At 38.4% G+C, this 20,012-nt stretch overlaps 1 protein-coding gene and 1 long non-coding RNA gene across 2 annotated transcripts in view; one reads left to right on the top strand and one right to left on the bottom strand.

The window, feature by feature from the left end:
• LOC144996547 (uncharacterized) overlaps window positions 1-20,012 on the bottom strand; it is a 72,562-nt gene that overhangs the window by 28,303 nt on the left and 24,247 nt on the right. Inside the window, exon 2 of the long non-coding RNA XR_013659473.1 lies at window positions 10,478-10,625. This is a non-coding gene — a long non-coding RNA (uncharacterized LOC144996547). The remainder of the gene's footprint in view (window positions 1-10,477; window positions 10,626-20,012) is intronic.
• thbs4b (thrombospondin 4b) lies at window positions 651-19,691 on the top strand. Its single transcript, XM_004074562.4, has 22 exons — window positions 651-895; window positions 3,828-4,025; window positions 4,968-5,218; window positions 5,329-5,431; window positions 5,589-5,671; window positions 5,765-5,816; window positions 5,907-6,058; window positions 8,043-8,180; window positions 9,164-9,241; window positions 9,331-9,480; window positions 10,303-10,407; window positions 10,491-10,598; window positions 12,346-12,505; window positions 13,511-13,629; window positions 14,075-14,127; window positions 14,212-14,405; window positions 15,046-15,224; window positions 16,072-16,120; window positions 16,202-16,398; window positions 16,501-16,673; window positions 16,747-16,886; window positions 18,797-19,691. The coding sequence occupies exons 1-22, from the start codon at window positions 817-819 to the stop codon at window positions 18,853-18,855; spliced, it is 2,820 nt and encodes a 939-aa protein (XP_004074610.1). The 5' UTR covers window positions 651-816; the 3' UTR covers window positions 18,856-19,691.

Here is a 20,012-nt window from a genome sequence, read left to right as displayed (position 1 = left end):
TGCCATAGATACCTGTGTTTATCCTCCTTTGTAGAAACTTCATCTTACGGTTTACAAGAGACCAGGGCTCAGACATTTTTAATGGAAGTCATGAATTCTTTTTTTTTTTTGGGCTGTAATTTAACAATTTCATTAGATGTGAGTGGGTTAAGAATAAATCCACATTAACTAGGAGAGAGAAAAACAAACACTATTAAAACCTGAGCTTCCTCATCTTTGCCAAATGTGGTAAGCTGTGCGGTGCCAGACTTGCTGACGACCAGCCGGCCTCGCTAACCCATCCCCTGTCTGAGGCTGCTTAACGTGGCTTGTTAACGCTTGAGCTCCGGAGCGCTCATTTCCTGTTTTTGACCAGAAATGAAAGCGAAAACCTGGGGCATTTCAGAAAGGTGTCACATCTGATCCAAAGTGGGATCATAAAATACTCTTCCTGCTTAGCTGCTAAAGGAGGAAGACACATTTAGAAAATATTCTATATGAACCATATTCTGATCGAACAAGGAACCCTGACCTGAATTAGCAGCTACATGAACAATAAAAAAGGCTTGTGGGAATTCCAGCAGGGGCCAATATAAAGACTAGTCCCGGGTCACTCCTTCTCTGCATGGGGCTGTCTTAGGAAGGTTTTAAAAGCAGGTTTTGGTCCTGATGCTCCTCCTTCGACAAAGCTCCGACTCCTTCACAACTCAGATACACAAAAACAGTCAACAGCTTTAATTGAACTGGTTAAGGTATTTGTAACGTATTTTCTTGAAGTCAATAGAGAAAAGCACAATTGTTTCTGACTCAAACAAGAAGAAAAACTGGAAGGACACAATGGACATGTGGAGGACTCTGCTTCTGACCTCGCAGCTGCTTTTAAATCTCTGCTTGCATGTTGAAGCACAAGCTTTGGGTGAGTCTGACTGGAGCTTTAAAAATGTCTTAAAAATGTAAAGATTGTCTGATGTTAGTGGAAACTAAAGTGTTAAATATGACAGGATTTAAAAAAACTAAAGAAACATCATTCAAAGCACAGAGAACCTAATAGCAATAAAGCAAATGTAAATGAATAAGAAATTGATAAAATATGTTTTTTTTCTGGAAGATTATGAGGAATATGAGTGACACACCTTGTAAAAAACAACAATAATAAAAGTGTTGTTTATTCTCCATTTAGGTAAAGAATTTAACTTGTCTATTTGAAAAAAAGAAACCTTTTTCATTGACAATATGCCAGATTTGCTTGAGTTTACTCAGCTGATGACGTTTTTTCATATTTTTAATTAACAGGTATAATACATGGGAATCGTAAGAGCTCATCTGAGTACAGTTTTAAACCTTGGATCCCACTTTCTCCTCTCTCAGTGTCTGACACACTCTTACAGCCACAATCCCATTTATCCAAGGTCAAACACAAACATGGAGCCTGCAGATGTCATGTAGAAATATTACTTTATTAACTTCTTTCAAATAACACAAGGTGACTGATGGCAAAGTTTCCAAACACCCATTAATCCATGCAATCTTTGGTAATAGGTGCCTGCTGTTCTACATAAAACAAGTCGAGGGTAATGGGATTTATAATCCGTCATTTTCCCTGTAAATAGCTTGAATTTGCAGTGTTTAAAAAGAGTGGGAGCAATTTAAAGCAGTGCTTCAGACAGATTTTAGAGGCCTAAAACACCTATTGTGTTCTGTAAGAGGCTATTGATTTATCTCACTATCTGAAAAATGATCTCACTGATGGATGAGATTACAGGACTTTGAAATCTGCTCTTTAGTCGGATTGCAAAGACTCCCTGCTCAGAAGTTAAACCTGGGATTCTCACTAATCCTGAGTTTCCCCCAACAATGACTCTGAAAGAAAATAATGTGAAAATGATTCAAAAAGGATTTTTTTTTGTTTGCATTAGAAATCAACTTCTGAATCAGAAGCATTTTTTGGCTTAGTGGAATTTAAGGTCATGTTTTAGCTCCTGAAACTTTGCAATTGACAATTGAGTTCACTACTGTCATTATAGCAGTTTTGGGGTTTTTCTTTCCAACTCTAGCAGGGGTGGGTGATTACTTTAGCTTCTCAGTATCACTACTATTAAATATAAAGAAACATAATGTTGTTAAAAAAATAAAGAACAAATCTCATTAGGCGGAAGATGCATCCTCTGTTTTACTGAATTCTTCTGAAAGAGCCTGAGGTCACATACATTTATTTCAGTTTATCAGACTCTGAGGCTGCAATGTGAGCAAAACCAAACACAAAATTTTTTAATACTTTTTCACTAAATGCTAACCCTCTCCGTGGAATTAAAGCTATGTTCACACTGGGTGTTTGACATACCTTCCAGAACATGCTAAATACACCTTCTTTAACGCCCATTTAGCCCATGGTGTTTACACCGGACAAGCAGGGAGGGGCTTCTTCTTCTTTTTCTACTGTTTACTAGCGCATGTCTGCCACCTACAGAATGTTCGATACCTTCCGTTGGAAAATGCTTGGTGCAAAAGGTCAAAGCGGTGCAAATCTCATGAATATCCTGCGAATATTAATTTTCCTCCATGATCAAAAACAGTTAGCACTTATTGAATTATAAGGGATGCCATCCATTTGTCACTACCATCCATGATTGGTCAGATTTTGACTTGGTTTAACTTTCAATGTTTATTGGCCACACGTTTCGTATGTGGAGTCTGAAAATGGTTGCAAAAACTATGGTAGTTACACATGAATGCAAGAGTTTTGAACGCAGAAGGCCCAAACGCACGTTTAAGCGCATTTACATAGACTTTTAATTGGACGTGACAAAGGGTGGTGTGAACGGAGCTTCATAGAATGAGATTTTCATTAGAAATGCTGAAAATAGGCATCGCATTGAAACACATTCTGAATCCTGTGACTTCTGGCAACGTTAGCAAAGATTTGTATAATGACAATGTCAATCCCAAACAAGCAAAACAAAAGCTCAGCATATAAATAAAATACAGAACCTCAATGTCTGTTCTTTTCAAGATCCCTTTAAAGACACTTCTGCTTTAGGTAAGAGCGTTTAAATACTGTACCAAACATTCACTGTAAAGTTGGACACACTATTACCAAACATCAAGAATATAAATGACATTTTCCCGAAATCAAGTCCAGAGATTCCTTTTTTATAAGCATTAAAAGGAAGAATGTTGACCACTTGCCTACTTAATGCTAAACTAACCGTGGTAGATTTATATGCTGGCATACAGGACAGGACAAGATCAGGGGTTGCTTAACAGCTTTGAGCTGAGACAGTTTTATGAAGCTTGAAATCTGAAGTTAACCGAGAGGGGGTGAAGCGGTGCACTTTCTCATGGGGTCCTGTGCTAGCTGCCCATGAGCCGTTCTAAGTGTCCGGAGGACTTGTGAATAATAAGACTCAGTTCAGATGTCTTACCGCAGCGCCACATTTAAAGTGCAAAGACACGTAAAAGCTCGGCTGTGGCGAAACGTCTGCGAAACACAACACCAGGTACCAAATATGCAGACTGGAGAAAGAACAGGGAAGGATCTGCTCAGGGGCAGTCTTGAATAACCACAGCCAGTTTCTGGGAGCATTTGGGAACAATTTACTGCTCCCTCACAACCGAGGGCCCTGCTGTCTGCTTTTGTGCTTCTTGTGTGTTCATGGTGTGGGCAGATGGCGGACTAAATTCCATGCACATCACCTTCTGACCTTTACAACTTTAAGTTACTTTGCTAAAAAGACTAACTGTTAGCAGATTTATTCTAATTTCGAAACACAATTATCCCAAATGTTTATTTCTCATCATCCATAAGTCCACTGCTTCTCTCTATTGGTCTCTCATGTCCCTGTTTACAGTCTATGATCTTCTCACCTCGCCTGATTGCCTGCCAGACCTGCTGCAAGGGGGTCTGATTGAACAGGGGGTGAACGAAGCCTTCATCCTGACCTCCTTTAAGCTGCAGCCCAAAAGCGGGACCACTGTGTTTAGTCTCTACAACCCTAGGGACAACAGCAAGTACTTTGAGTTCACTGTGATGGGCAAGCTAAACCGAGGTATGAGAACAAGAAACCGGCTTAACCAAGTTATGATGAAAGTCTCTGTAGATTGTTTTATTCTAAAGTTAAGCATACTGATTGTTTAGTGATCCTAAAATATTGTTTTAGCATTGAAGCATCAGAGATTATTCAGTAAATCGAACTATTTTTGAAGGACAGAAATGAAGATTGATGCAAACTGTTCATTTTCTCAGGGTTGCACAGTGGTGTAGTGGTTATCACTCTGACCTCACAGCAGAAAGGCCCTGATTTGAATCCCATATGGGACCTTCCTGTGTGGAGTTTGCTTGTTTTGCTCGTGCATGCAAGGGTTTTTCCACACACGCCAGTTACCTCCCGGCATCCAAAAACATGCTTCATAAGTTTATTAATTGTCCCTAAATTGCCACTAGGTGTGAATGTGAGCGTATATGTTCGTGATTGTGCATCCTGCTTTCGACCAACAGTAGCCAGGACAGGCTTCGATGACCCTGTGATCCAGAAAGATGGATGGATGGATGGATGGTCACTGAATAACATTCAGTGCAAAAATTATTTCTCTATGGTTGTGTAGTGGTTCGCACTATGAATTCCAAGTTGTTCTCCCTGTGCAAAAACAAGCTTTATAGGTTAATTGATGGCTCTAAAGTGTCCCCTGAGGTGTTTGTGTTACTGTTTGTGATTGTTTGTCTCTGAGCGGCCTTGTGATGTACCAGCGAACTGTCCACAGTGTGAGCAGGTTTGGAAGATGGATAGATGTTGTCTTCTCATGTCTCTCACTGTCTGTCTTTGAAACGATGTAATGCCTTGACACACAAGTTAACCCTTTTTTTTTTAATGCAGAGTTTTTATGTTTCAAAACAACTGACATCTTGATAGTAGGTTTCTTGTATTTTATGCTAAAATTCACATAAGTCTTGCGTAATTTCTTCTTTTTTTCCCTGTCTTGTTGTCTGAAAGCTGTATTACGCTACCTCCGGAGCGACAGACGGATGAGCTCTGTTACCATCAACAACCTGGTGCTGGCCGACGGCCAAAAACACCGACTGCTGTTCCACCTGAGGGGGCTGCAACAGCAGGGGCCAGGCGGGTTGGAGCTGCATCTGGACTGCCGGCTGGTAGAAACAGTCCGGGATCTCCCCGCTGCCTTCCAGGGTTTGCCCACAGGTTATGGTACAGTACAGCTGAAGACGATGCAACCAAGGGAGCAGGTGACCTCAGGCGATCGGCATTTCCATACAATAACAGTTTTTTCTGTCTATCTCTATAATGGCTCAGTAAATTTACAAAAGGCTTAGCTGTGGACTTTTATTTCTTTCAGGAAAGCTTAGATGAGCTGAAGCTGGCAGTTGGAGATTCATTTGAGAGTGTTGCGTCATTACAAGACTGCCATTTCCAGCAAAGAGACTCTGTTCAAACTCTGGGTAAGGCTCCCTTCATGAAAATACATGTTCAAAGGGATAACCAAATGTCTCCCAGGAGAACACTTCTGGCCACATGAAAACCACCATAAGTGTTGAGTTCATAGGGCAGGTTCAACATCTGTTTCAGTTGAAGAAAATAACAGTCCATTTCTCTTAGGGGTCAACACAAAGCAGCTGTCGAATCAAATGATGGAGTTAACAAAGGTGATTAACGAGTTAAAGGATGTCCTCATTCAGCAGGTAAATTCCTCCAACAGTGAGACTACTTAAATTCTTGCTTCAGCCGTCCTGACCTCTGTACTTGAACACATAAAACCTGCTTACTTTTGACAGGTTAAAGAAACCTCCTTTCTCAGAAATACCATCTCAGAGTGCCAGGCGTGTGGTAAGTGTCTGCACTGCTTTTCAGAAAATAAAGCAGCGCAATTTGAAAAACAAAGGGGATTTTTACAACTATTTTCTATATTCTCTTAAGATTTGGGTGGCAGTGAAGTTGTGAAACCAAAGTGTAGCCCAGGCGTCTGCTTCCGTGACGACATGTGCATCGAAACAGCAAATGGCGTTGAGTGTGCCGCCTGCCCTGATGGATACACTGGAGATGGCTTCAACTGCGATGATGTCGACGAAGTAATGCTAAATATTTGTCACAATAAGTATTTGTTAAAGCATATAAGCCATTAGGATGGTTTTCCCAAATCGCAATATTCTGACCTTCACGGTATTCTTTTGCAGCTTTGGGTAGTAATGTTTGGCAGCCCTTTGACCCCATAGGGAAACAAGCGAGGTTAAGAAAATGAATGGATGGAGTCCCATATTGCATCAACAACATTTAGGCTGCTTTGAAATAAAAACATGAATCTGACATTTTGGGTGCGGTATTCCTGCGCTGTATGTGCAGGATTGTATGCCAATACCAGGCAAATTTGAGCGTGACATTTGACAGGAAAGGAGAATCTGTAAAGTGCTAATTTGGAGCGACCTCAAGTAAAAACTATCAATGAATCCTTTTCTTGAGTGATAGATGGATGGGTTGCACAGTGGTGTAGTGGTTAGCCCTCTAGGCCCTGGTTTGAACCCCAGCTGGGTCCTTTCTGTGTGGGGTTTGTGAGTTCTCCTTGTGGTGTTTTTCCAGGCTCTCCGGCTTCCTCTTCCTCTTTATAGTTTAATTAGTGACTCTAAATTATCCCTTCAGCGTGAGCGTGGCTGTGTGGTCATACTGTATGTCTTTGTGTGGCCCTGCCATGGACTGGCGAACTGTCCAGAGTGTGACCTACATTCGTCCTTCAGTGGCTGGGATAGACTCCAGCATTACCATGACCTCAAACAGCAATAAGTGGGTATAGAAAATGGACAGTTTATGGATATGTTATGGAATTTTAGCACCAACTGTTTAACATGCTCATGTTATGCTATATCTGGCTCATATTTGGCTCATATTTTAATTCCTTCGTGAAACAGTTTTCAAATCTCAGTTTAAGCACAAATAAATGACTAAAACATAGTAAATTTTCTTGCACTACATGTACATATTTTTATATTTCACAATAAGGTTCCTACGACAGCGTATTAGGGTTATCATGAATTAAAAAAACACATGTATGAAATAACATTTTACAAATCATTGCAAAAAAGTTTTATTTTTACAAGAATAAAGTTGTACCTTTTTTTTAAACTCATCAATTAATGAGAATGAAATCAAAAACTTACGGTTCAAAGTGAAGTAATTTTACAAGGTTAATTCGTGTTTTTTCAAAAGTAGAAGGTTACATTTAGCTCTTAAAATATAAAAAGACAATCGAACATTACCTGTTCAATTTATGTTGTAGACAATTCAAAGAAATCAGCTGGACATTACACTGTTGAAGACTGTCGCTGAGTCTGCTGTATTATCATGAAATTACAACTTTATTTTTTTAAAAAGTATAACTTTTTTACTTGTAAAATAACAACAATAAGCCTATGACTTTATTTTTCTTTTTTCTACAGTTTTTTGTTACATAATTATTTATTTTTTGTCCTTTATGGTGGCCCTAATACTGCATACTTGGTTTCAGTATAAAAAATAACATTCAGTGCAAAAATTATTTTGTGGTTTGAAAAAACAATTATTTTCAAACAAGTAAACATTTGGAGTTTACTTATTTATTTACTTTTAAACACACTTTTGTAACCTGAGAAAATGGCTAAATTTGTCCCAAGAGGAATAAACTTACTGCACTTTGCACGTAGTGTTAGTATGTTTTTCATAATAAACTTAAAACTTAAATACGCACAGTGAAGGTTTTAAAAAATATGAAAGAGCACTTTTAGTAGATTCCCTTCCTTCCTCTATTTAACACAATGATTTTCTTGGTGTTTGATGGTAAAAAAAAATTTCTTACCAACAGTTTTCTGTTTTTTGTGTTGTCCATTTTAAGATATTCTAAGCATAATAACACAAGTTGTTAGCATATATTTGCATCTTTTCTCTGATCACACTGGCCCCCATCAGCAGGATCCGTCCCACATGAGTAAAAATGTCATCAGATCTAAAAGCTTTGGAGCCAAAGCCCTCTGAGAATCGCACACATTTTTGCTGCTTCAGCAGAGCTCATGCCCTTCTCTTCTGCAGTGCCAGTTTAACCCTTGCTATCCGGGAGTGAAGTGTGTGAACACAGCGCCGGGGTTCCGATGTGATGCCTGTCCGCTTGGCTACATCGGCCTGCCGGTGGAGGGTGTGGGGATCGTGTTTGCCCAGACCAACAAACAGGTAAAGGAGAGGATGAGACATGACTTACACTGATACTAAATACCCCTTGTGCTATCCTATGGCTCCACCTTTACATTGACGTATTTCTACCATGACAAAGGTGGATAAGGTGGAAAGATTTCATGTAATCCATGGACACCAGCGAAGATCACATATCATGAAGAAAAAAGGTTCAGCGCACTGTCTAGAGGGTCTAGATGACCCAATTCCCAATGTTAGTCCCAAGAAAAGCACAAGGGTTACAGGTTCTGTTTTATAAATTTAACTATATGCCAATTTTCCTGTCCTAGACCTAAAGACACAAAAACCCTCGAGAAATTTTCTCTTAAATTTTGGGAGTTTATCTCTAAATTTCACTGACCCCTATACCTCCTACAAAACGTTTGTCCATTTTGGTAGAAATGTTTTTTTTTTAAAGACCACAGCCACATTTGTATTCAATTGTGTACATGAATGTTCAGTATAATTAATATGGGATTCTAGGAAAGGCAGCAGAGAGGTCTTTCTAAACAATAACATTTGAAGGGAAATCTTGATTTTTTTTTTAAGAAGACCCAAAATCTGACATCAACTGCAGATGGTTAAAACAAAACTGTAATTTAAAAAAACTCTGACATCAGAAGATGGGACTCAACAAAGCTTGTTGAGATTTATAGCCAAATTACTGAAAGCAGAATGGTCTAATGAGCCGTTCATAAGATCAGCAAAGAACACGTGTTTTTCAAGAGCAACAGCAGATTACCCCAGAGAGAAAAAAACAAAAAAAAAAACTACTTTCACATTTTTTCAATCAAGTTATAGCCTGCAGCAAATGTTATGTATTTCAATAAAACATACCAGGTAGTTAAATATTTATAATGACCTACTGTACGGGATCAAAACACGGTAAAGGAGGGACGTATGAGCTCAAACTTAAGGAATGTTCTAGTGCAAAAAACATTAATAATAATCAGGGCTGAAAATGTCTTTTTAATTTATTGTAGGTTTGTGATGACATTGATGAATGCAAAGGACCCAGTAATGGAGGCTGTCCTGCAAACTCAAACTGTGAGAACTCCATGGTAAAAGTTGACTCTGTTCCCGGAGAATTCTTTTTTTGTTAATTTCCCTGCAAAGGATTTTCAAAGTAGCTGTCTGATTCCCCCCACAGGGCTCCTATCACTGCTCCTGCAAGACGGGTTTCATTGGAGACCCTGTGAAGGGCTGCAAGCCAGAGGTCAGCTGTGGAAACAGCCTGACCAACCCGTGTCACGCCAACGCCTCGTGTGTTCTGGAAAGAGACGGGTCCATTTCTTGTCAGGTGGGTTTTGACATGACTTATGCTGTCTTATGTCTTTTTCCAATGTTGTTACATATTAGTTATGTAAAGGATACAGATCTGTAACAAAAATGTATTTAGTGCCGGGAGTAACCACAGATATGAACAAGATTTTGTTTGTAAAAAGGTAAAAAAAAAATCAATATGGAAGTAAATAATCAATTTCTGTATCTCTGCTGTCTTTTCTTTTTTATGTACATGTTATTCAAACAAATAGAAGTCCAATCACAAGCTTGTTTTTACCAAGTTGGGTCAATTACATTTACCTGAAGGTGAACCTCAGCAAGGTATTCAACGCAATGCAATGCAATTCAATTCAATTCAATATTATTTAAATAGCCCAATATCACATCACAGTTGTTTCAACAGGCTTCACACAATAATTGTACGAAAACTTAGAATCGGTCATAAAATATGAACAATAGCTAATTGCTCAACTGAACTAGACACACCCTGGACATCCCTGCCATTAGACCTTCCTTCACGGGATGTGTGTCATGTGCTCTAAATCTTTCCTCTTCCACCCCAAACACGACCTGGATAAATTAAAATGACCTAACTTTTTTGAACCACAAAGAAAAAAACTGCCTCAAAGTTCCAAAATGCCAGGTTTTAATGACGTGTCAAAGACATTTTGTTTTTGATGCATAAAAATAAAAAGTGCTAGACTGTATCGTATCGCCACAAATCTTTTTGTATCAGTTTGTGGAGAATGTATTGAGGTGCGTATCAAATCATGGGAGAGGGAAAGATACACATATTAAATATGTATTTGATGTGATTTGTTTGATTTGTTATTGACAGTGTGGAATCGGCTGGGCTGGAAATGGATATTTGTGCGGGAAGGACACAGATATTGATGGATATCCAGATGAGAAACTCAAATGTAAAGATGCGCACTGCAGGAAGGTAAGCTAACCGGAAATGATCATCAAATGCTGAATTGCTGTGATAGACGTAGACTTCTAAAAATACCAACCTTGTTTCTGCAGGATAATTGCATATATGTTCCAAACTCTGGTCAAGAGGACGCAGACAGGGATGGCCAAGGAGACGCCTGCGATGAAGATGCAGATGGGGACAGTATTCCTAATGAACTGGTTGGTAGAAAGGTTTCTATTTAAGGCCTGAAAACACATAAAGGACAGACATAAATTCTTCTCTTTATTGATTTTATCTATGAAATGATGCTGGGGGGAAAAGGACACGCCTGTGGACATGCTTGCTCACAGGGACACACTTCTGTTTTGGTCATTTTAATAAAAATACACAGTTAAGAAAGCAACACATAAAAAATGGTGAGATTTTTCAACTTCTTAAATGGCTTTAAAAGGCCCCATTAGCCCGAAGGACATTTCAGAGTCTCCTTAAAGTCAAAACTGCATAAAACTGAAAGAGCAGTATTTAAACTTTTATTTTATGCACAAAAAGCAATAAAAGCGCATTTCGGAATTAAAAAAATCTTTTTTTTTGGAGCGAAAGGGGCACCAAAATAAAATAAAAATGCTTAAAGGCAGACAAACTGATAATAAATTCATTCACAAATGTGGAAATGGATTTCTATATATACCAGAAATGTGTGTGTGTGTTTGTGTGTTTATATATATATATATATATCTATATTTATATATATATATACACACACACATATATATATGCTCAGCCAAATAATCAACAAGGCTGGCTATGGATACCGACTCAGAAATGGGGCCAACATCAGTCACCTCCTCTACATGGATGACATCAAGCTACATGCTAAGAGCGAGCGTAACATTGACTCCCTGATCCACACCACCAGGATCTACAGTACTGACATTGGGTTGTCTTCCGGGCTTGAGAAATGTAGCCGGATGGTGACAAAGAGAGGCAAAGTAGTCCACACAGAAGGAACAATAGCAGACATTGACGACAGTCACAAGTACCTTGAAATTCTGCAGGCAAATGGCAACATGGAGCAAGCAACAAGGAAAGCTGCAACAGCTAAATACCTCCAACAAGTAAGGCAAGTCCTGAGAAGCCAGGTCAATGGCAAAAACAAGACCCGGGCAATATTCAGCTACTAACCGTCAGTTTCTTTTTCATTTTCTTCCATGAATTTCAACAATTATTTTTTTTTCTAGTTTTTGTATTTTAAGCTTTTTTTGTCAGAAAACTTGTACATCTGTAAATATAGATTGTAACAAGAATTCTTACTAAAAAGTATGTTTTGGCAGAAATATATATATATTTATATATGGTAAGGTCCTACTCCAATTATCTTTTGAACTTTTTTAAATGCGCAACTATGAATATGGCGTTTTAAGCCAAAAACAAAACCCTGTGGCGTCTTGTGGGACATAGTTACTGCATAGCGGCTGGAGCGGCAGGAAATTTGCCTCTCATTTGTGGGCTGGACTGTAGGCGTGTTTACCCCAATTTCCCCTCATTCCTTTGTTCACACATTCTCCTGCTAGCTTACAGCCCCTTACAACCCCAACCTAAAATTAGCGGTGCAACACAAGTGCGAAGCAGTATTGGAGCTATCCAGCCATACAGTTAGAGTCAGATACATGGATTTTAGTCATCTACAAGTGGATCCATCAGAAAGGAGTAGTGTAAAAAAAGGGTTGTGGCCCGACCAGCATATTTTCCACAGATACGATCTTTTTCCAACTGCATTTTTTCATTTGTTCCTAACAATTTGAATTAAAAAATGCTCAGAAATGCAAGTTTTTGTTTAATTTTCATTATAATTGTCAGAAAAACACCAAAAGAACATGTTTATAAAAATAAAAAAAAGATTTTCATTGGAGTGGGTCTTTAAATAATCAATATGTGTGCATGTGTGTGGGGGTTATTCATTCACAGGACAACTGCTGGTTAAAGCCCAATGTGGACCAGAAAAACAGTGACAGCGACAGCCACGGTGATGCATGTGACAACTGTCGTCTGGCTAAGAACCCTGACCAAAGGGACACTGACGGCGATGGCAAAGGTGACGCCTGCGATGACGACATGGATGGAGACGGTATGGAGAAACATCAGTAACACTCGTGCTCTAGTTATATAAACATCATTGAGAGGTCTCAATGTGTTAAGTACTTCCCCCTTTTTTTTTTTTACCCTCTAAATCATGCCATCCTTATACAGGTGAGCTCAGCAGCAATCTGCACACTTCACCAAGTCTTGATTCTAAAATATACCAGGATTAGTAGAGATGTCTTCGCTGAGACTGTTTGGAAAAGTCAAAGCCCTCAGAAGTCTGACCCCAGAGCAAACACGAGCTTTGATCATTCAGCGGTATTATTAAAGCTCCAAAAACACCCACAGGACAGACGATAGGTCGTCTTCCACCACTGCTGTTTGTGCTGCTTGACCTTTGTGAGATCTGTAATACCATCATCTGCTGAATAAAAATACCGCCACAGCAGTTTCTTCCCACAGCAATGCAACAGTGCACCCCAGTGGTAAAACGAAAAGTCTCCAGGAGATGGTGGTGTGCGTTTTTATATAAATGCTATCCTTGGAATGAAGCAATAAGAAAATGAAAATGTTAAAGTTCAAAAGTGTTGCTCTTTATAAGGATAAAAACTTAGGCTAGTAAAAAAAAAAAGTAATTAGGAACGTAATATCTGGCTTTTCCTCATTTGAAAACAATCAGCAACACTCAGTACATTTTTCTAAAACTCTAATTTTTAATTACTTCACTAAAATTTCTGAATTTATTGTATTTAAACAGATATTTTTGAAAGAGGTGATAAGATCTTAAAAATATGGGAATAATACAAATCCTGTGCATCAAATTTTGAGTTAAAGGGAGTAATACTTTTAAACTGTAAAGTAGCATTAAAAAATGGCAGAAAACCTCAAATAATCTTGATTCTGCATCGTTTCTTAAATCTGTTGTCATGTAAATACAGATTTGTCTGTGTTTTTCTTACAAAATGTAGCACAGGAGAAAGTGAGGAGAAGCTGGAAAATAAAAATAGTTTAAAGGTCATTAATTATCTCTTCTGGCTGATCGGCTTGGCAGGTCTGAAGAACTTCCTGGACAACTGCCAGCGCGTCCAGAACAGAGACCAGCTGGACCGGGATGGAGACGGAGTGGGAGATGCGTGTGACAGCTGCCCAGACATCCCCAACCCAAACCAGGTCACTCCAAGTCAGATGGAAACTTTTCAGCAGAGAATAAACTTGGATTATTTGCTAAATGAGATATTATTGCAGTTTTCCACAAGCAAGATTCTTCTGCACATTTAGACATTGTTCAAAAAGTGTTTGTTTTCTTGCTGGTTTTAAAGCTTGTCAGCAATGTTACAGTTTTTTTTTCTATGACCTAAAAGTACTAACCCTTTCATTCAGAAAAAAAAATTACATTTATTATGTTGCGGGTTATTTTGTCCCATGCTGTGAAAATCCACTCAGAAAAGTCAAAGAACTGCTGAAGTCAACCTATTTTAATCATAAGTGTCATAACAGCTAGAACAACATTAAATAAAGGCTAAAATAATTGCTTTTATCTGCATTTTGCATAAAATATGAGGAATTTTGTCACCATTTGTGTACTTGAATCCTATCTTTGGTGTTTTTCCTTCAGTCTGACATTGACAGTGATCTGGTTGGAGACTCCTGTGACACAAACCAGGACAGGTAGCATCACTGTCAGATACTTGCAGCTATAGAATAACTTTTCACATTAGTTTCACATCACCGTGTCTCTTTTTTCCTCTGTAGTGATGGAGACGGTCACCAGGATACCAAGGACAACTGCCCATACGTGATTAACAGCTCTCAGGTGGACTCTGACAAAGACGGGCTGGGGGACGAGTGCGACGACGATGACGACAACGACGGCATCCCAGATGTTTTACCACCGGGACCGGACAACTGCCGGCTGGTGCCGAACCCTGACCAGATGGATGACAACGGTGAGTGCAACATGTGACACTCTCTACAGCCTCTGACTGACTAGGATATGGATTTTCTTTACTTCAGTCTTTTCACAGATTACTGCTCTAGTGACCTTGAGCAAAGTAGCAATTATATGAGAGTAAAAAGCACGTTTTTTTGCGCTTCAGTACAGTTGACAGTGAGCCGCCGTGACATTGTTGTGTTAAATGGCTCATAAAGCACAATCAATTGAGGCTGAGTTTGAAACAAAAACAAGTTTGCAAAATTCTTTACATAGTTAAGATCCTACAATAAAAACATCAACAAACAACTCTAATTTATGCAAGTCAAATTATTTAAAATGCAATCACATGGTGAGAAATATGTTTATGATGTTTAGGTGAATCACAATTACAGTAGTTCATCTATGGAATGTATTTATATGCTGATATAAAATATATTTGAACACACAAACTTTGTATCAGTCAATTTAGACAAAACCATTAAAAATACACTGGATAGAATTAATTATTCTTTATCCAGTTTCTAAATTCCAACTCAACATAGTGTTTCAAAGAGTTTTTTGGAGTCAGCAGACACATATTTGCATTAGAAAGGAGCGATATTGGATGTAATTTTTAAATATCTTTCTAAGCGTCGTCTGTTTTTTTCCCTCAGATGATGGCGTTGGAGACGTGTGCGAATCCGACTTTGATCAGGACAAGGTGATTGACAGGATTGACATCTGTCCCGAGAACGCTGAGGTCACCCTGACCGACTTCAGGGCGTATCAGACGGTGGTGCTGGACCCTGAAGGCGACGCTCAGATCGATCCTAACTGGGTTGTTCTGAACCAGGTGGGCTATGTTAAGTGGATTATGAAAGGATTCACTTGTGGTGGTGAAGCTTCAGAACAAAAGTGTCACACAGCTCAACAGCTTTCCCATTTTTTAAGCCATTTTTTAAATTTCTTCTCTGATTATTTTGCTTTTGCCTTGAGCTCTTTCCTCCAAAGCTGCTGTTTTGTCCAAAAAACCATTACATGTTTTCTTTTGACTTTCTGCTATGTGAACAAGAAAGGGTTTAGAAGGAGCAGATACGTTTCTCTGACAAAATTAGAATTGAACTGCATTCATACAGAGGTTAAGGACATAATGCAGCAGGTTTTTAAATCAAAAACTTCTTCAACTTCTTGTGTTTTTTCATATTATAAAGCTGAAATCTTGGCCTCCAGCAGGTATTTTTTTTATTACTCAGGTCTCTTAAGATCTCACCATATTTATTTTTAGGTCTAGATTTTGATCTTTTAATTTCAGGTCAGGTCTTGACTTTTTCTTTCCTGATTATTTTTAATTGGATTCCTAGAGATTGTTAAAAACAATAAGAAAGAAAAAGCTTAAATGAACTGAGCTGACAGAAAGAACCCCAAAAATTATTTAAACTTCATCAACTGCTGATCTGTACAACATAAAAACACAAAAAAAATCATTAAAAGAGACAGAATATGACTAAGAAATGAGAAAATAAAGTGCATGTAAGGCAGATGAAAAAAAAAAAAAAAAAGGATCATGTCATTTTTTTGTTTAACATTAAGAGTAGATTCCAAATGAGAATAGCAGCAAAATTCATTTTCTAATTTATTTGATCTACATCTAATTTTAGAGCTGAAACATTTATTTTCCTGCTTTCTGGTTTTTCAAACAGGGAATGGAGATTGTTCAGACGATGAACAGTGACCCAGGACTTGCTGTTGGTATAAAAGCCCTTTCCCTTTGAGTCAATGCAACACCAGATTCTCTGTATAAATCTCTAACTGAGCTGGTTTTGGTTTCAGGGTACACGGCTTTCAGCGGAGTCGACTTTGAAGGGACGTTTCACGTGAACACCGTCACCGATGATGACTATGCAGGCTTCATCTTTGGCTACCAGGACTCCTCCTCCTTTTACGTGGTGATGTGGAAGCAGACAGAGCAAACCTATTGGCAGGCAACTCCCTTCCGGGCTGTGGCTGAGCCCGGCATTCAGCTTAAGGTGACAGATTGAATTGTTTGGAATTGTTTTCCCTTCTCCCACATATTTTGTGTCTCATTTCCCTCATGGCTTTTCATTGGGTTGCGGTTTTCTCCTCACTAGGCTGTGAAATCCAAAACAGGCCCCGGAGAGCATTTGAGGAACTCCCTGTGGCACACAGGAGACACCAACCATCAGGTCCGTCTGCTGTGGAAGGATCCCAGGAATGTCGGCTGGAAGGACAAGGTTTCCTACCGCTGGTATCTGCAGCACCGCCCACAAGTTGGATACATCAGGTATAATCAGGTCAGATGTTTAGTTTCCCACATTTACAAAGCAAAGCATGTAATAATTTTGTGTTTTGCACAGAGCACGGTTTTACGAGGGAACTGAGCTGGTGGCAGACTCCGGTGTGACTATTGACACGACCATGAGAGGAGGACGACTTGGCGTGTTCTGTTTCTCACAAGAAAACATAATCTGGTCAAACCTGAAATACCGCTGCAATGGTAAGAGAAAACAAGAATTATTTCACTCCACTCACTAAGGGGAGTCCAGTGGGCTCTGTTCTAACAGGCAAAGAAAACTAAACTTTCATCTGGTTTGGTTTGTTTCTACATTAAGTGGACCCAATTACTCAAAGATGTCAATTAGTAGCCTGCTGCTCATTTGGTGGTGGTAGTTTCCAAAACTGAGACCTGACCATTGACTGTACCGTATATGAGAACTGGACTGAAAGAGTGTGACATCACACATAGAAAATGACTTACTTCCAGATGCAACAAAATTAATATAGTCACCATTTTTCATGTTACGGACACCACCATTATGGAGATAGTCATTGTTAGTAAGCAGTGACTGGTCTGAGCCAATGTATCTATGGCAACCAATTTCACCAATCAGAAGTGAGCTTGTTGGAAATTCAAATTCAAATTAATTTATTTATAAAGCACCTTTCATGTCAAACAGACAGCTCAAGGTGCTTTCCATAAAAAACAAACAAGAATACAATAAAACCAAACCCCACATATGAAATAAAATCATTAAATAAGCCCCTCATAATAAAACACACAAAAACAAGCACAAGTAAAAGAGAGATGACAGAGCTTAAGAAAAGAGAACCCAGAAGGAGCCGTCCGCCCTGTCCTCCTGTTGGTCGGGGTGTCAGCATCCATGCAACACAAGCACAACTCATCCCCAGCACCCCCCGCCCAAGAGACCCCCAACCCCCAGGCCCAGAGCACCAAACTTGGGCACACCAGGCCCGGCAGCCCGGGCAGTCGGAACAAGAGATGCCAGGGGACAAGCATGGCCAGAATCTCTTGGAGCCCGAACACTGACACCCCGGCCAAGGGTGAGAAAACACTCGTAAACAGTCTAAAATGTAAAAGTAATAAAATAAGAAAGTTAAAATATGAAAACAGGTAAAATATGCAAATATTAATTAAAATAAAATAAGATAAGAGGATTTAGTGCCTAAAAAAGTCTAAAATATAAATTAGAATAAGTTAAGATATAAAAGGACTAAAAGACATTAAACAAATAAATATGTGACAAAAAAAGCATATACAATATAAGAGTAAAGATACCACATATAAAATCTAATTAAAAGCTAAGTTAAATAGATAAGGCCCCACCCACTTAATAGCGGGCTCAGTAGCATCTTTCTAACGTTTCAAATGTGAGTATATGAGACAACATACTGATTGGTCAGTTTGTAACTTGAAAAATTATTGAAAAAATATCGTGAAAAACAATTAGGACTTGAAAAAACTTTTTTCTTTTTAAAAAAGGCAGCAGAGAAAGACTGGTTATTCTGACAAATAAAATGGCTGGGTAACAGCTGTTTATTTTTCTATTGGAATCGATGCGATTTTGGCTTCTTGGAGTCAGTGGGTACTTCCCCTTTATAATGCTAGGGGGAAGGTGTCACTGTCCAGTTCCCTCTTAGATAGTCAGTGGGAATAACCAGTGGGGGGAAAATGTCAAGACAAAATATTGTAAGCTACACTAGTCCTCTGACGCAAATATATGAATGTCTTCAGCGTTGCACTTAAAACACATTGAGTCACTTCACAAACTTGACATCACTCATATTTCTTCAGATTTGCCCATAATGTGATTTATTTCTACTCGTAATGCAGGGGCTTGTATCCTTTACTTTCGTTTAATTCCATTGTGTGAACGGTCCCTCTGCATTCACACTGAAGTGAACTGCACCAAGGTTCATTTGCAAGTAAAGACACCCTTGTTAGACAGCCCAAGATTACTTGGTATGTCCACATGAGATTTCAGGTAAGTTTTCACACTTGTCAAATGAAGTGTGGTATTTGAAGAACTCTGGTGTGAACCAAACAACATAATGTGAAAGCTTTCTGACTTTAAAGCCCCATCGTGACAGTTTTTTTCTTTTCCACAGACACGATCCCGGAGGACTTTCAGGAGTTCAGAGCTCAGCATGCTGTGGACCCTATTTAAAGTCTAGACTGACCATCGGATCTCCAAAGAATCTTTCTCAGTGTGTGGGTGTTACATTTGTGTGCAAAACGTGTTTTTTATACATCAGCGTGTTGATGTGTCCAGTTTCCATACTTTCATGACCACAGTGCTTCTTCTGTATGTCCATATCATCTAAAAGGTTTTTTCTTTTTTTAAAGTCAATCTAAACAAAAAATAAATAAATGAGCATCTAATAAACCGATGATGACTCATCATAAAGAAAAACAAGATAAGAAAAATATGAAAATAGTCTGCAATGTGATCATGGATGGGTAGTAACAAAATAAATGTATTCAGAAACACTTGCTTTTGCTAAAATTGCTCTCCTACGAGAAGCTTTACTTCACAAAGTAACTTTTGAGTAGGTTTATAATGATAAACCACTACTTCTATTTAACTACAAAGACTTAAATTCTTATATCTTTATTTTTTGGCATGTGTAAGATTTATTCTAAATATTAGTCCAATTGTTTCCAAAAAATGGTGTAAACAAGGTGAATTTTTTTTCCCCCATCATAATATATAAAATTGTATTTTAATATTTCAAAAAAATTGTTTTTATAGCTTTTTTGTTGTTTGGCCTGTTGAATCTTTATTAAATTCAGACCAAATTAGACAAAATCAACCTTCAATTTTTTTAAAATAAGATTAATTACAGAAATGATTACTTTTATTTTTTGTTTTGAATAAACTCTTTTATGTGGTCAGTTATGAATTGCAGAGATTCTCAACTGAAGGTTTTAAACTACAAATCAGATCCCAACAAATTGTCTGTTTCTTTTTCATTCTTGAATAAAAACCTGGACAACTTTTGACTTCTGATTGAGTAAAAATAATTTATAGCACCACAAGTCTTATCTGTGTCAAACTTTTGGTTACTCTGTGGTTGAAATATTTTGTGTACAGATAAAAGTATTTTGGATGAAAGCAGGTAATGCTTAAGATCCAGAGCTCATTCAAAAGCTGTCAGCAAATTTAATTATTTATCTCATTGTTTTCTTTGGGACTAAGCAAAGCTATTTTTCCAAATTTTGTGTTGTTCCTGGTCATTTTTATTTAGGTCACTGCACCCCACAGATAACTGGAATTAGAGATGTTCAATCTATTTTAGTACTTTTGTTTATGTGCCCAAATAC

This window comes from Oryzias latipes, chromosome 12 (assembly GCF_053564925.1).
Source record: "Oryzias latipes strain Hd-rR chromosome 12, Olatipes_Hd-rR_3.1".
Lineage (NCBI taxonomy): Eukaryota > Metazoa > Chordata > Actinopteri > Beloniformes > Adrianichthyidae > Oryzias > Oryzias latipes.
The sequence above is the reverse complement of the archived record's forward strand: the minus strand, read 5'-3'. Positions and strand labels throughout refer to the sequence as shown.